Source organism: Xylaria bambusicola (assembly GCF_022495145.1).
Source record: "Xylaria bambusicola strain CBS 139988 unplaced genomic scaffold F5B22scaffold_36, whole genome shotgun sequence".
NCBI lineage: Eukaryota > Fungi > Ascomycota > Sordariomycetes > Xylariales > Xylariaceae > Xylaria > Xylaria bambusicola.
Window position 1 is genome coordinate 393,218 of NW_025953589.1, and position 13,665 is coordinate 406,882.

The 13,665-nt window shown below is 39.8% G+C and overlaps 4 protein-coding genes across 4 annotated transcripts; 2 read left to right on the plus strand and 2 right to left on the minus strand.

Annotated features, from left to right (window-relative positions):
- On the minus strand, positions 1 to 1,513 carry F5B22DRAFT_315786 (3-oxoacyl-reductase). The gene is made up of 3 exons (XM_047970654.1): positions 1,235 to 1,513; positions 477 to 1,177; positions 1 to 409 (listed from the first exon to the last, which is right to left on the minus strand). Exons 1-3 carry the CDS (start codon positions 1,235 to 1,237, stop codon positions 358 to 360), a joined length of 756 nt encoding a protein of 251 aa, XP_047828734.1. The 5' UTR covers positions 1,238 to 1,513; the 3' UTR covers positions 1 to 357.
- Positions 1,514 to 2,022: 509 nt separating this feature from the next.
- Positions 2,023 to 3,658, plus strand: F5B22DRAFT_648789 (FAD binding domain-containing protein; the record flags this gene model as incomplete). Its single annotated transcript, XM_047979073.1, has 3 exons — positions 2,023 to 2,091; positions 2,157 to 2,803; positions 2,938 to 3,658. The coding sequence occupies 3 exons, from the start codon at positions 2,023 to 2,025 to the stop codon at positions 3,656 to 3,658; spliced, it is 1,437 nt and encodes a 478-aa protein (XP_047828735.1).
- Positions 3,659 to 7,174: 3,516 nt separating this feature from the next.
- On the plus strand, positions 7,175 to 8,381 carry F5B22DRAFT_648790 (uncharacterized protein; the record flags this gene model as incomplete). Its single annotated transcript, XM_047979074.1, has 2 exons — positions 7,175 to 8,025; positions 8,090 to 8,381. 2 exons carry the CDS (start codon positions 7,175 to 7,177, stop codon positions 8,379 to 8,381), a joined length of 1,143 nt encoding a protein of 380 aa, XP_047828736.1.
- Positions 8,382 to 8,761: 380 nt separating this feature from the next.
- F5B22DRAFT_316256 (uncharacterized protein) lies at positions 8,762 to 10,300 on the minus strand. Its single transcript, XM_047970657.1, has 2 exons — positions 10,244 to 10,300; positions 8,762 to 10,181 (listed from the first exon to the last, which is right to left on the minus strand). The coding sequence occupies exon 2, from the start codon at positions 9,630 to 9,632 to the stop codon at positions 9,180 to 9,182; it is 453 nt and encodes a 150-aa protein (XP_047828737.1). The 5' UTR covers positions 9,633 to 10,181; positions 10,244 to 10,300; the 3' UTR covers positions 8,762 to 9,179.
- Between the last annotated feature and the right edge of the window lie 3,365 nt (positions 10,301 to 13,665).

Sequence of the window (13,665 nt, forward strand, 5' to 3'; positions counted from 1 at the left end):
CGTGAAACTCTAGGACTACGAGCGAAGGCATGTATTGGAGAGTTGATGAGAAAACCGGTAGATGCGAATCTTAGCAACAGCCATGCATGGTAGCTGTAGTTTAAATTTTAATAGATGTCGTGACCTAGAGTAGACATAGTATCATTCAACTGGAGTGAAGTCATGGTATGAACTGGTATCACAGCGATCGACGTCATCGCGAGGAACATAAGTGCAGCGGTACATCGCGACGGTATCAAATAATGTACGTTGTCAGGATAAGAATCTGACTACGCACACTTCCTGTATGGTACCGTGATAACATATTTTTCCTAGCATACATACTGTCCATTCAGTGTCCTATGAACTCCTTACATACTACCATTTCGTAACTCCTCCGTCTACAAGGATATCACTGCCTGTGCAATATCTGTACTACAGTTAGTAATGGAACTATCGTTGAACCAAGTGGTGTCAAACAGCGGTTGGCTACCAACCTGCTAGCGTCACTGGCAAGAAACACACAAGCCCCCTTGAGATCATCAGGCTCAGCAAGACGCCCGTTCATAATCTCCCCCTTCCAAATTTCGAGCATGTGAGGGAAAGGCGCAGTCATCTCAGTTTTAACATAGCCAGGGCTAATGGAATTGACTCGTATTCCGTGCTTGCTTAACTCAGCCGCCATCGGGGCAACCAACGCGCGAACAGCGCCCTTCGTTCCGCAATAAGCTGGTTGACTCAAAGATCGAATAGTGATGTACGAGGCAATGCTTGCCACAAGGATGATACTTCCACAAGTGGTTCCATTTGAGATCATAGCCTTCGTAGCTAATTGAGCACCGAAGTAAACGCCCTTGACGTTAACATTGAGTAGGTGATCAAGGTCTGCTTCAGTTGTGTTGAGAAATTCCACCATCTTGTTTATGCCAGCGCAAGCCACAAAGATGTCAAGCTTCCCGTCGAAATCAGCCGCTACAGAAGCAAAACCTGCCTCCAGGCTCGATAAAGAAGTCACATCAACCTCATATGATTTCGTCCGAACACTGTAGTCAGTTGATATCTTCTCGAAAGCAGGAGAAGGCGAGATGATGTCGAAAATAGCAATGTCGGCTCCGGCTTCAGCCAACCCTTGGCAAAATGCAAGGCCAATACCTCGAGAACCCCCAGTAATAACTGCCACCCGACCTTTAAGTGAGAGCTAGGCACACATTAGACATGATGTATTGGGGATTGGGGATCGTTAGTACGCAAATACCATTGCAATTAATGGAGCTTTGCTACTCGGTCGTAATTCAGGCAGAGAGTAGCGTCACAGACAATGCAAGTGACTGACAAGCTCTTTTACAGAGTGCAATAATTGGTGCGGGGAACGGATGGACTAAAGAACAATGTGGTCTCTCATGCCAATCTGGTCAGTACCTCTCTTAGCATTGCCATACAAGAGATTCAAAACGGCATTCAAGGTGATATAGTTATTTCATCGAGAATGGTACGACTTGTTACTTTATGTACCCCAACGGCCGCGTAATGAGGAGAGCATTGTCGTACCCCCTCCTCGCCATATGCGCATACTTCCCACCCACATTAGGACCTTGGTATCTCATATGATACTTGAGAAATGACAGTCTAGCTAAGTATCTCACGGTTTCACGCCCCGCGTTCAACCCCGCTGTGATTGCTTATCGGGAGCTGTTAATTGATACGTCCATACGGAACAGATTTGGAGTGCAGGTCGCATGCGCCCCTGTGACTTGTCATTTTGCTTCCGGATATTCCTGATGAGGCCCGCAATCGTAGAGAAGCCCAAGGTTTTAAGCCAATAAATTTGAGGTTTGTTGTGTTGTTCCAGCATATGACCTAGAACGGTAGGAAAATCGGCTTTCGTCACCCAGGTCGCATGTAGCACCCTTCCATAAGGCAGTCGAGCACCTGTCAGTACTTCTTTTGTAATAAGCTGCTACGACCCGTGAGTTTATACTTCGGCCTCCAAATTTCAATGCATCACCCAGGCTTGGAAGATCTCGACTTTTGCATTTACTGACCATGGATCCCTTGTTCGGCGATGCTACGATCCAGGAGAAGGCACGACGTGACGAGCAGAGTAGGCTAGACGTGGGTACACGTCCTACATATGAGCTAGGTATTTGGCCAACTAACGTTTTGAACGACCTATACAGATCATTATTGTCGGTGGCGGTTTGGGGGGGTTGGGTGCAGCGATAGCTATTCTACTTGCTGGACACGACGTCACTGTTCTTGAGGCAGCATCCGATATTGGAGAAATCGGAGCGGGCATTCAGATTCTCCCGAACGCGGCCCGCATCCTTTTCTCCTGGGGTTTGAAAGATATTTTGGAGCCACATGCTACCCTGCCTCGGAAATGCAACTTCTGGGGATGGAAAGGCAATCATCTTTCCGAGATGGACTTCCATAAATATGCTCACGTGACCAAAGCCCCTTTTTGGGACTTTCACCGCGCAAACTTGCTCGACGGCCTCCTTACGAGGGCTGTTCAACTCGGCGCCAAAGTAATAACTAACGCAAGGGTGCAAGACTTCACTATAGGGACCAAGAAGTCCAAGGAGTCCTCGGCGACAGTCTTCTTGTCTGACGGTCGAACCATGACTGCCGACCTTGTCATCGGTGCTGATGGCATCCACTCGAAGCTGCGAGGAATATTCCTTGGGAAAGAAGATCCGCCAATCCCAACAGGCGACCTAGCCTACCGTCTTCTCCTGAGTACCGAGTGCATGATGACAGACCCTGAGTTGCGCGACTTTGTGGACAACCCACAGGTTAATTATTGGCTGGGCCCTAGTGTACAGTTAGTCACCTAGTGTCATTCATCTCCCGTCTCTTTTCTTAAGATTCTTTAGATATCAATTCTGCTGCATTTTATCAATCTGTATATCAAAATTATGATCATTTTAGCCCTCGCTGACTTCAGAATACGAATAGTGCGGTTAACTATATCTTACGAGGAGGGGATTTGCTCAATATGGTACTACTTGTTCCAGATGACATGCCAGCAGGGAAGACATACACCGTCGAGGGAGGTGTTAGAGAAATGCGCGATCATTTAGAGCAATGGGATCCTCGTCTGGGAAGACTAGCTGCTTTATGTGACTCCCAGTCGATACTGAAGTGGCGGCTCTGCATTCGCCCAGCCCTTGAACCCAAATGGTCCGATTCTTCGGGGGCATTCACAATGCTTGGTGATGCTGTCCACGCAACCTTGCCATACTTGGCAAGTGGCGCTGGCATGGCTCTGGAAGATGGCGGGGTTCTTGGTCTGTGTTTGAGCAGGCTTACTGATAAGTCCCCATGCTCGAAAAGAAAAGCACTTGAAGTGTACGAGGCGTGTCGGCGGGAGAGGACGGAAAAGGTCGTTCAGCGTGGTTCTCATAATCAGCAGGTGTATCATCTGCCAGATGGACCAGAGCAAGCGCAGCGAGATGTGAAGTTCAAGATATTCCAAGAGTTGGATAAGGAATGGTTGAGCGAGGAAACACCGATGCTTCCCAACGTGCAAGAGACTGGCGATGATCCCTTCCCTTGGAGGTACCATGGAGTAGCAAGGTGGTTGCTAACGTATGACATGTGGCGGGATGTCGACGAGAAATGGGCTGCCTGTTCTGCTCCAGAGTTTATGCGAGAGCCACTGGGACATGGTGCATAGCTATAATCTGATCTTGGCCTATATGTTCAATACATGGTGGCTATAGTAATTGGATGACCACCATTAATAACTGTTACTCGCTTATAAGATATATCCTCACTTAAGCAGTCCTCTAGAGTTAGCTAGGCTTTCCGCGTCTACATTCACGTAGATTAAGATTTGACACCAGCCATCTCCAAAGCGAGACACCTTCAGCCGGCAAATAGATACTCTCTATGAGACTGTTTCTTATTATCCCACGGAAAAGAGATAATTTTGGAAAATATTAGCCGGCATGCTTATATTATTGACATATGTGCACAGAACGTCCCGTTACTGGCTAAGTTAACCATCGAGTGCAGGGCACGAACGCTTCCTTTGATGCCGCTATTGTGATGTTCTCCGACAAGTAGCCAACGCAGAAACCCCAAGCTACGACAAGGCGGATTCAACCGTCTCACACAAGCTATCCACCTTTATGGTTACGATGATAGAATACACCTTTTGCTGAGTTCTAGAGTTGTGTTTGAAGAGCGGTGGGGGGTTTAGGGTTATTGCAGGTAAGCTTCTACCTAGTCGAACTTCCGGTATGCTGTAGAAAATGTCTGATTTTGAAAAACAAATGGGCAGCGAGCTGTTTAGAAGATGGGTATTGTTGCACACGTGGATAGAACATAGGAGCTGATGCCTAGAGACAGTGAATCTCTACATTCTTGTTGCTTTCGTTAGACTTCATGAAGTTAATTAAGTTGATAATCAAGGCATGAGCCTGTTTGGGTTAGGTTGCATGACTCGACGTTGAGTGGCCCTTGGAATAAGTAATAAGATCAAAACAAGCTTTTCGCATCCGCCCCAGCTTCTAAGACTAACATCGCTTACATTAGCGTACTACTAGGTACCTAACATAGCCCCTTAGCGTAGGCCAGCTTGCGGGTAACCAGAGATCTCTGCCTTCCTTGAACAGTCCTACCTACTATGTATGTTACTATGTATGTATGGCCTTTTGCCATACTTCAGTCCTATTGTATAGATTCAGCTTGCACGACGACCATATAGGATTGGTGGTCACAGTCAGACAGCGAGCGATAAAAGTGTAGGTACCTGAGCACGATTTTATATGGTTACTTGGTCATATCACAACGTCCTAACTCATCGATGCGTATCGACACATCTAGTATCTCATGTAGCTCATTGCTATGACCATGGGCTCATGAAAACTTTCTCCTTATAACAGTTGCTATCTTTAAAAGGGGGCCTACAGCGGTAGCCGAAAGACAAGCTTCGGGAGATTAAGTCAACCCCTGTAAGATAAGGTGTGAGTTTCAGTAGGGCTATCTTGGCAGGTCGTTGCGTGGCCTTCCCCAGCCAGAGCCCCGGCTCCCGGTACTGATACAGACTAACTGGTAGGCTAGTACACACTAAGTAAGTAATAAGGACTAGGGAGGTATATTATAATACTTAAATATGCTGTACTTCGTATTACCATCCGTTCAAGCACGGCTTTGAACATCTCGCCCATAATGACTGGAACTTTTGCTGGATTGTAAGTAAGCCTGTTTTACGGTATTTCTGTTCACTCGCAGAATACCAGGCACCTAGGTATGTGACGTTGCAACGGTGACTGAGGCGGTGCGTCGTTCGGTGTCATCCCATCTTCTCGTCAGCTCAGCGGTCAGGAATACACGCAGAGTGCGCGAGGATTGCATACTTACAAGCCTTCTGTCCAGACCATTCCACCGTTGCTGCATATCATCAACGACTGTACGGAGGTTGGGGTCCAAAATATCCATCACCGTTAGTATTGGCTTATAGTGCCAAGCCTGATGGAAATCTGCGACCACAACCTACGTATTGCACGACGAAAAGGTAGATAGAAAGGCTACACTACCTGCCGACTGACTGTAGTGTTGGTAACCAACGCCGTCACCACGCTTCAATATTGCCATCGCGCGTTCCATCGTGCCACATCACTCTGTGGGCTGACGGGTATTACGGCATACCCAGCCCCTCCTCTCATACTGTACGCCGCTAGATTACCTAGCTGTATTCATGATCCTTTCATGTTCAATTGGTACTTGGACAATGCTTCATATCTCCAGGCTATTGGTCAGTGAAAGGTGTGATCAATTATGTAACTATCCACGTGCATCTCAGCACTGACTGCACCACCTCGTCGCCTGTGAACCACAGAGTCGGAAATATCAGCTAGCCCCCTCCATCATCTCATTTCGTCCTTCAAAGGCCCCGACCAAGAATGTCTTACTCAAGCAAGCTTTCGAGCAGATATCATAGTAGGTATAGGTGCTACGAACTACCTAGCTAGACGTCCCATGGGCTATGGTACCTTTTCAGAACAAAGGATTCAAGCTATTACTTAAGCCACGTAACGTACCAAGTATTTCCCTCATAGGCAAAAGAGGCTGCGACTTAGGGTAGGTAGTTCCGGATCAACGACACTGTGTCTCATGTACCGACTCTGTACCGACCTACCTACATACTTCCAATACGTACGAAGTAATATGCTGCAGTGTTCGTACATCAGAGCCTTCAATCAGCTCCGATGGTACAAGATCCCGGAGCCCATACTTAGATGAAAATAAGACATACGACTTCTGGTTGTTTCGCGCAGGCATGCAGCTGATTCTGCAAATATCTGATCTAGACTTACAGTATGGCCAATACTGTAGCTTTAAAAAGAAAAGGGAAGTCGATAATCTTGGTCCACAATGGGTATACTATGTATACACTTTCCTAGGTAGTAGTACCTACTGTATGCAAGGATGCAGCGATACCTACCGTCAGCTTATCCTGCTACGCTAGAACTCGTATTCTTCTTTTGCGTGTTCGCTCCACTCTCTCCTCTCCCTCAACCTACCACCTACTTACAGTCCACTACAGCAGCATCATAGCCTATGGCGATTTCCGAACTCCCGACATCTCACTCTCGTATCCATGCCGTCATGAATTCATGTGAATTCATGGGATTGGCAACCAGCGTGCCGAGCCCACATCAGCTGCATGGTAGTGTAGCGTAGTGTGATGGTTTGGTACACGCTAGATCTCCCGCTGTTAGTATCCTTGGCGAGCGAGGTCTGAGAAGAATCGGTCCTATCCATAGTCCTGCCAAGGTAGCCTTGTTAGCCCGACCGTTCGTGGCGCGCTACTTTGGCCACATTGGGCACTTGCTGGGAAAAGACAACTCCCTGCGGTACGTGTCTTCTGGAGTATTCCAGGTAGCGTACCATTTGGGCGAATCCTTTGTATCGTAATTTCTGGTGCCAGCCCAAGACCCCTGGTAATTAACCTCCAGATGTGAGGCGACTATTTAGCGAGTGCCCACTACCCCTTACTTCCTAGATAAATACACCGCCATGCCGTCACCGTCGCGCTCAGTCCGTTTATCCTTCGCGTCCAGTGTAGCCGCTAGACCTTAATCTTGGGTCTTCCCGACGACCAGTCACTCGTTATTTTTCATTAGGTCGATATTTGGTAACGCATTCCGTGCAGACATTTCACCACCACCACGCGGCAGTAATCATGCGGTTCTCACTACTCTCCCAGTCACTCTACGGTGCCACCCTGGTTGTAGCGCTTCCAGGATTCAACAAGGCCGCGAAAGATGGTTTTGTAGGTTTTGAGAGGCAATCTCGAGTTGCCCTAGCTCCTCTGATTCCCATCAGCGGAATGGACCATAAGCTGGTGCCGTTTGAGGAGGCCGAAGACCTGTTCGCCAATGTTCCCAAAGCAGACTCGGATCCAGCCACCTACAATGATACAGCGTCTTCTGTGGAATCGGCTTTGACGGATGGGGCGTTCACCACAGAATCAACCGAAGCAGCAGCTTCATGCACAAATCCCAATACCCGCTTCGAGTGGGACGACTACTCGACGTCAGACAGGCAGGCACTTATGAGCGCATTCAAGTGTTTGATGAACAAGCCGCCGTCTGGCGCCTTCAGTGCATCCAAGAGTCGATGGGAGGACTTTGCTCGCCTTCATCAAATGTACACCCCGAACGTCCACCAAAACGCCAAGTTCTTGCCATGGCATCGCTATTTCATATGGACCTTCGAACAAGTCTTGCGCGATGAGTGCGGCTTCAACCGCGCCTTCGTTTGGTTCGACGAGACTAAGCATGCTGGTGCCTTCTCTCAATCAGACCTCTTCAGTACTCAGTATCTCGGGTCTCTTGGAGGCAGCAGCCACTGCGTAACTGATGGTGTCTTCGCTGGACTCACTTTGAATGTTGGTCCCGGCAGTGGTAACACCGTTCATTGTTTGAGCCGAAAAGGAGATGCCTCGGCTACTGCTCAATGCAACACCAACTATGTCAACTCGTGCTTGTCAAATGCTAGGTACCAGGATTTCGAGAGGTGCTTTGAGTTTGGGTGAGTGACGTTATGGTAACTTCCTAATTGTTGTTCGATCAAGCGTGCTAACTGTTGTGCTTAGACCTCATGGTTATGGCCATAATGGCGTTGGAGGTGTGATGGCTGATGTGTATGCCTCGCCTGGCGAACCTTTCTTCTGGTTCCACCATACTTTCGTTGACCGCGCTTGGAGAATCTGGGAGCTGGCAGACCCGGCCAACCGATATGCCTCGATTGACGGTACAGACATCAATGGCAACCCATTGACTCTGGACACAGTCATCTACATGGGTGGCATTCGACCGGATGTGACGATTAGGCAGATCATCAACACTCTCTCGGGTGACGCCCTCTGCTACCGATACAACTATTAGAGACATTATGTTTTCTGAAGTACCATTAATATATTGTATGTCTTATTAATTTATATATATTTTGGCTCTGTGCTCTCACCTCTTCACTTAACGACGTTGAATTTACAAAGCAACTGGGCCTCGTTGAATACACCCAGAACCCCCGGCATATCAGTTCACTTAAATAAGAATGTCGTGAATTTAAATACTATGTGTGCTGCGCAATTGGCAATAGTTACACAAAAGTTCTCTAGTTCTACTTTCATTACCGTCCCCTGAGCTTGATTAATACAGTAATTGTGATTGCGCTACAAGACGATAAACTGAAATGAACATGCCTGTACTCACTGGGCCATAACGGGTTGCAGTGATAGTAGAAGTATATGGCAACCCACAATGTTTTCAACGAAGCATCCACTAATTTTGGGTATCTGCTTTACATGATACTACGGGCATGCTCTTGTGAGCCCTTCTCTCCCCTTTGCCAAAGCCTTAAGCACATGCGCTGTTCAAATTTGTAATGGGCATGGATGTTAATTTGTTGTTTTCAGACACTCGGGAAGACAATGTGGAGTAACGACTCGAAATGATTGACAGCCCCCTCCAGCCTGGTTCTTCTTATGTGTTTTGTCTCTAATAGTTCGCCCAGCAAAAGCTTTCAACTAGAGAATGTGGGTGTATACGTCCATGCCCTAGTGACGGGTTCGAATGATGCATAGGCAGACTGCTATGCGCAGATGATGACAATCAAGTCCCCAGCTAGACGGGTAGTGGTGATACCAGCGTCACAGCTTGTCGTTGAATTTGATGATTCTTAATTCACGGTAGTAATGGCCAGGCTCGTCGTAGTTGACGACCAAACGAGGTGAATTTAGCGGGGTCGATATCATGACGGCGGGCTACTACCGCGAGCTTCTCGTCTTTGCTTGGGTTCACTACCTCACGCACTGCGGAGTGAGAGGGTGCTTTACAGAGAAAGGCAAGCATGCGGTAAAACGCCCAGCGCGAGGTGTACTTGGCGATCATATAACCATAAATGGTGATGTGGCGTCCATGGACGGGCGGCAAGTCAGCGATGGGAAACCCGTCATATCTAGCGCGGCTGATGGCGAAAAAGACGTCCGAAGCCTCACTGAGCTTTTCCAACCGGGTTCTTGCGGCTTCAAGCTCTATGCGCTCCTCATTATATCGGTCAAGATGCCACGAGCGCGGCGATTGGCGTGGCAAGCCGAGCATCTTGTGCCAGCGGTGCAGGAGGGTAGTGCGAAACATTGCCGATTCTTTGTTATCAATGGGGAAATGATGGGTGTATTCGGAGGGATAGCGGGGAGCGTCACAAAACGAAGACCGAAGTTGAGCTAACGAGATAATATCTTGGGATGGAATAGTGTATTTGGAGAAACTGCGTGTAGATTTATATAGCTGGAGTGGACTGGGTAAGAAGAGTCATAAGATACAAATGACCGGTGAACCCATTTATGAGAAAGCAAACAAATCCATCTTCATTATTACATGCTATTGGGCATATTGCAAACTTGTACGGCAGCCATTGCCATTCAATATATGTTTGTTTGTGTTCTCGTGGGGATCAGTATTCTGAGCATTTACCGCTGATGCCATTGAGGCATTCACCATCTGGTCGGTAGTCGTGGTCTGTTGAATTTTCCAGCGGCCAAGGCGAATACAGAAGTGAACCCCATAGATGGACAGGCCATTATGTGTCACACCCGCCAGGCGGCGGTGTTTGACAGTGTGTGTTTGAATGATTAATAGACTTTGTTAATAGCATGTAACTAAATGGGCGCTATCATAAGAGTTGGCCTATTACTAAAGTTTAGACTTGCCATTCAACTAGCCAAGGCTGCAAGGGGACTCAGCTATACCTTACCCTAATGTATTAAGATATTGAAGACTTGGCTAATAGATAAGGGAGACTTGTTCTATACCTTTAAGCTTTAATTACGGTTTAGGTAAATATATAAAACTTGGATGCTCCCTTTAAATCTACGCAAGCTCTGGGTTAGGGTTAACAGCGCAGCTAGCGTTGGACTTAAAGAAAAAAAGGTTAAATTCTAGCTACCAAAAGTATATAGGGCCAATCAAGGCGTTAGATTTCGTATCGCTATCCCTACTATTACCTACTTCTTTCGTATTACTATCCCTACTATTTTATATTGCTATCCTTATAACGTACGTACCTTTAAAATGTATACCTTATAATTTAACTAGTTAATTAATTCAACTATTATAATTATTCTATTTAACTTTATTTTTTTTTACCCCCTTATTTAATAATTATAATAGTTCTTTTTTATTAATTAATATATTAAAAGCATTATTAATTAATTAAAATTAATGCTATCTTTACCTTTAAATAAGTAATTAATAAGTTAGAAATAGGCTATTAATTAATTATTTATTATTTAAGCTTTAATATTTATATAAATTAAATAATTAAGGTATTATATTAATATTTTTAAACTTTAAATCTTTTAAATATATAAATTTATCTATTATAATTATTATTTAATATAGCTTTAGCTTTAATTTTACTATAAGGTCCTTTAATATTATAAATAAAAATAAAGGATAATAATATAATTAAGCATTATATATATTTCTAATTACCTTTATAGGTAATTTTTATTATTACTTTAATAAGTTATATTATTTAACCTATACCTAATTGTAAAAGGTATTATAATAAAGAATAATCTTAAATATAGTAAAAACTTTAACCTTTAAATAATTTAACCTAAATAGAATAAATTAATTATAATATACTATTTATCCTTAACGCATCTCCCACTTGACCTGGCCACCCAATTGACCTGGCCACCCCCCAGCCCATACAAATAACGTCGGTGCGCTAATCACGTGATAATTTAATAACTCTATGAATATTAATCGTATAAAATAATAAAATATACCATTAGATTTGTAATAAAAAGAGCTATTTAACGGTACCCCTTACTAACTTTTACGACTTATATTCGCGGAGTTATTAAGCAATACGCTAAAGTAAGCGCTAAATTAATCCTTGCTTAGCGCCCCTTTAGCGTATTGCTGAATATCTCGCTTAATAAATTTTATAAAAAATAGTAAAAAATACCTCTGGATTCCCCTTTATCTAACGGATTTAACGGTATTAATTATTAAATCGTACGATTAATATTCGTAAAGTTATCAAAGATTGAAATAATAGGGTTTTATATAGGTTATTGGGGTGGCCAGGTCAAGTGGGAGATGCGTTATAATTAAATAATTAATTTTAAAATAACATAATTACTTTAATATTTAAATCCTATATAAATAACTTATAATAAAATAAACTATAATAATATAACTTTTTTAATATTTAAATTATATATAAATAATTTACTATTAAATAAAATAATATTACATTTTTATTAATATAATTACTTTAAAATATAAATTTTAAATAATAAATTTAAAAAAAATATATATAAATTATATTCTTCCTATTTTAAAAATATAATATTTATAAAAGCATTTTATATAAATTACTATTATTAAACTATTTTTTATTTATTTTATTATCCATTTAATTTAATATAAGGAATATCTTTATTATATTAATACTTTTTTATAAAATCTTATTAATATAATCTTTATTAATAATACCTTTAATTAATATTAAATAAAATTATTAAAAGTAAAAGAAAGTATATTTAAAATAAAAAATTATATTAAAAGCAGAATCTTTATAACCTAATAATTAATTCTATTTATTAATACTCTTTAATTTTTAATAAATATTTAATAACCCTATCCTTTTTATAAAAAGCTTTATTAATATTATTTAATTAAGTTTAATAATAAAAGCTATTAAACCTATATATTATTTACCGCTTCCTTTTAATAATCTTCCTTATTACTACTATAATATATAATAAAAAAGATAAATATTAATAAAAGATTAATTATTAAATATTATTACTTAATTATTTTTATTAAAGATTAATTAAATAAATTAAATTATTACCTCTTTAAATTAATTTATTTAAAGATTTATAAACTTTAGCTTTTATTAATTATTTAAACTATTTAAATTTAAAAATAATATTCCTCCTATTTATAAAGGATTTATATTATTAATAATTAATAATAGTAAAAAAAGTAATATAAAGTAAAATAATATTATAATAAAAAATAAAACAATTATAGCTATTAATATTAAAATAATATTATCTATTATATATAATTCTATTATTACTTTAAATATTAAAGATATAAATATTAATATAAATATAAACAATAAAGTTTTTAAAATAAATAATAACTTTAATATCTATACCTTTTATAATAGGGTATATAATATAGGATATAAATAATAATATTCCTAATTAAATTAGCATTTCTTTATAATGCCCTATATAAAATAATAGTATATTAAAAGTTAAATATTTATTATATTTAATTAAAATTATTATTATAATAAGCTTTAACTCTTTTAAAAAATAAATATTTAATTTAAATTAATATTTATTTTTTTAAAGCTATACTTATACCTAACGTTTTTTATTAACTATTTTTTTATTTATAAATAAGGATAAATATTTAAAAGGTTAAATATTAAAGTAAATTATTAATTTTATTTTTAAAAGGTATATTATTAAATATTTCGATTTATTAATTAATATTAATATTAGGGATATTTTATTAAGCTATATTAATAATTATATATTAAGCTATCCCTTTTAATATTAATTTAATAATATTAATAAATTAAAACTTTTTTTATTAATTATATAATAAAAGTATAATTATATTATAAAACAATTAAACTTTATAAAAATATATAATATTAATAGCTTTATATTTAAATTTTAATTATTAATTACCTTTCCTAATAATGTTTTTTCCCTTTTATATTTACCCTTTATTAAATTTATAATTATAAATAACCTTTATTACTCCTTTAACTTTATTATATTATATAAAGTATATAATATATTCCTTAAAATATTTAGGTTTAACTATAATAATATTACTTACTTTATATTCCTACATTTAATATTTATTTAAAAAAATGTATCCTTATACCTTTCATTTAAAATGTAGCAATAATTTATAAATAATTATATAATTTTAACATTATATTAATTATATCTATTAAATATTATTATATAATACTTTATAAGCTTTACCTAAGTTTAAATTAAAGCTAATATATCCTAATATATTTATTAAAATATTAATAATACCTTATATTTTATTTATTTATAATATAATATATTATATAAATATACTTTATTATTTTAAAAGTATTTTAAATTATTAT

Excerpts from the sequence above, each read along its gene's own strand:
- F5B22DRAFT_315786 (XM_047970654.1), bottom strand. Across the intron at positions 410-476 it reads CTTGCCAGTGACGCTAGCAG|ATATTGCACAGGCAGTGATA; the intron begins GTTGGTAGCCAA and ends ACTGTAGTACAG.
- F5B22DRAFT_316256 (XM_047970657.1), bottom strand. The coding sequence starts at position 9,632 with ATGTTTCGCACTACCCTCCTGCACCGCTGGCACAAGATGCTCGGCTTG.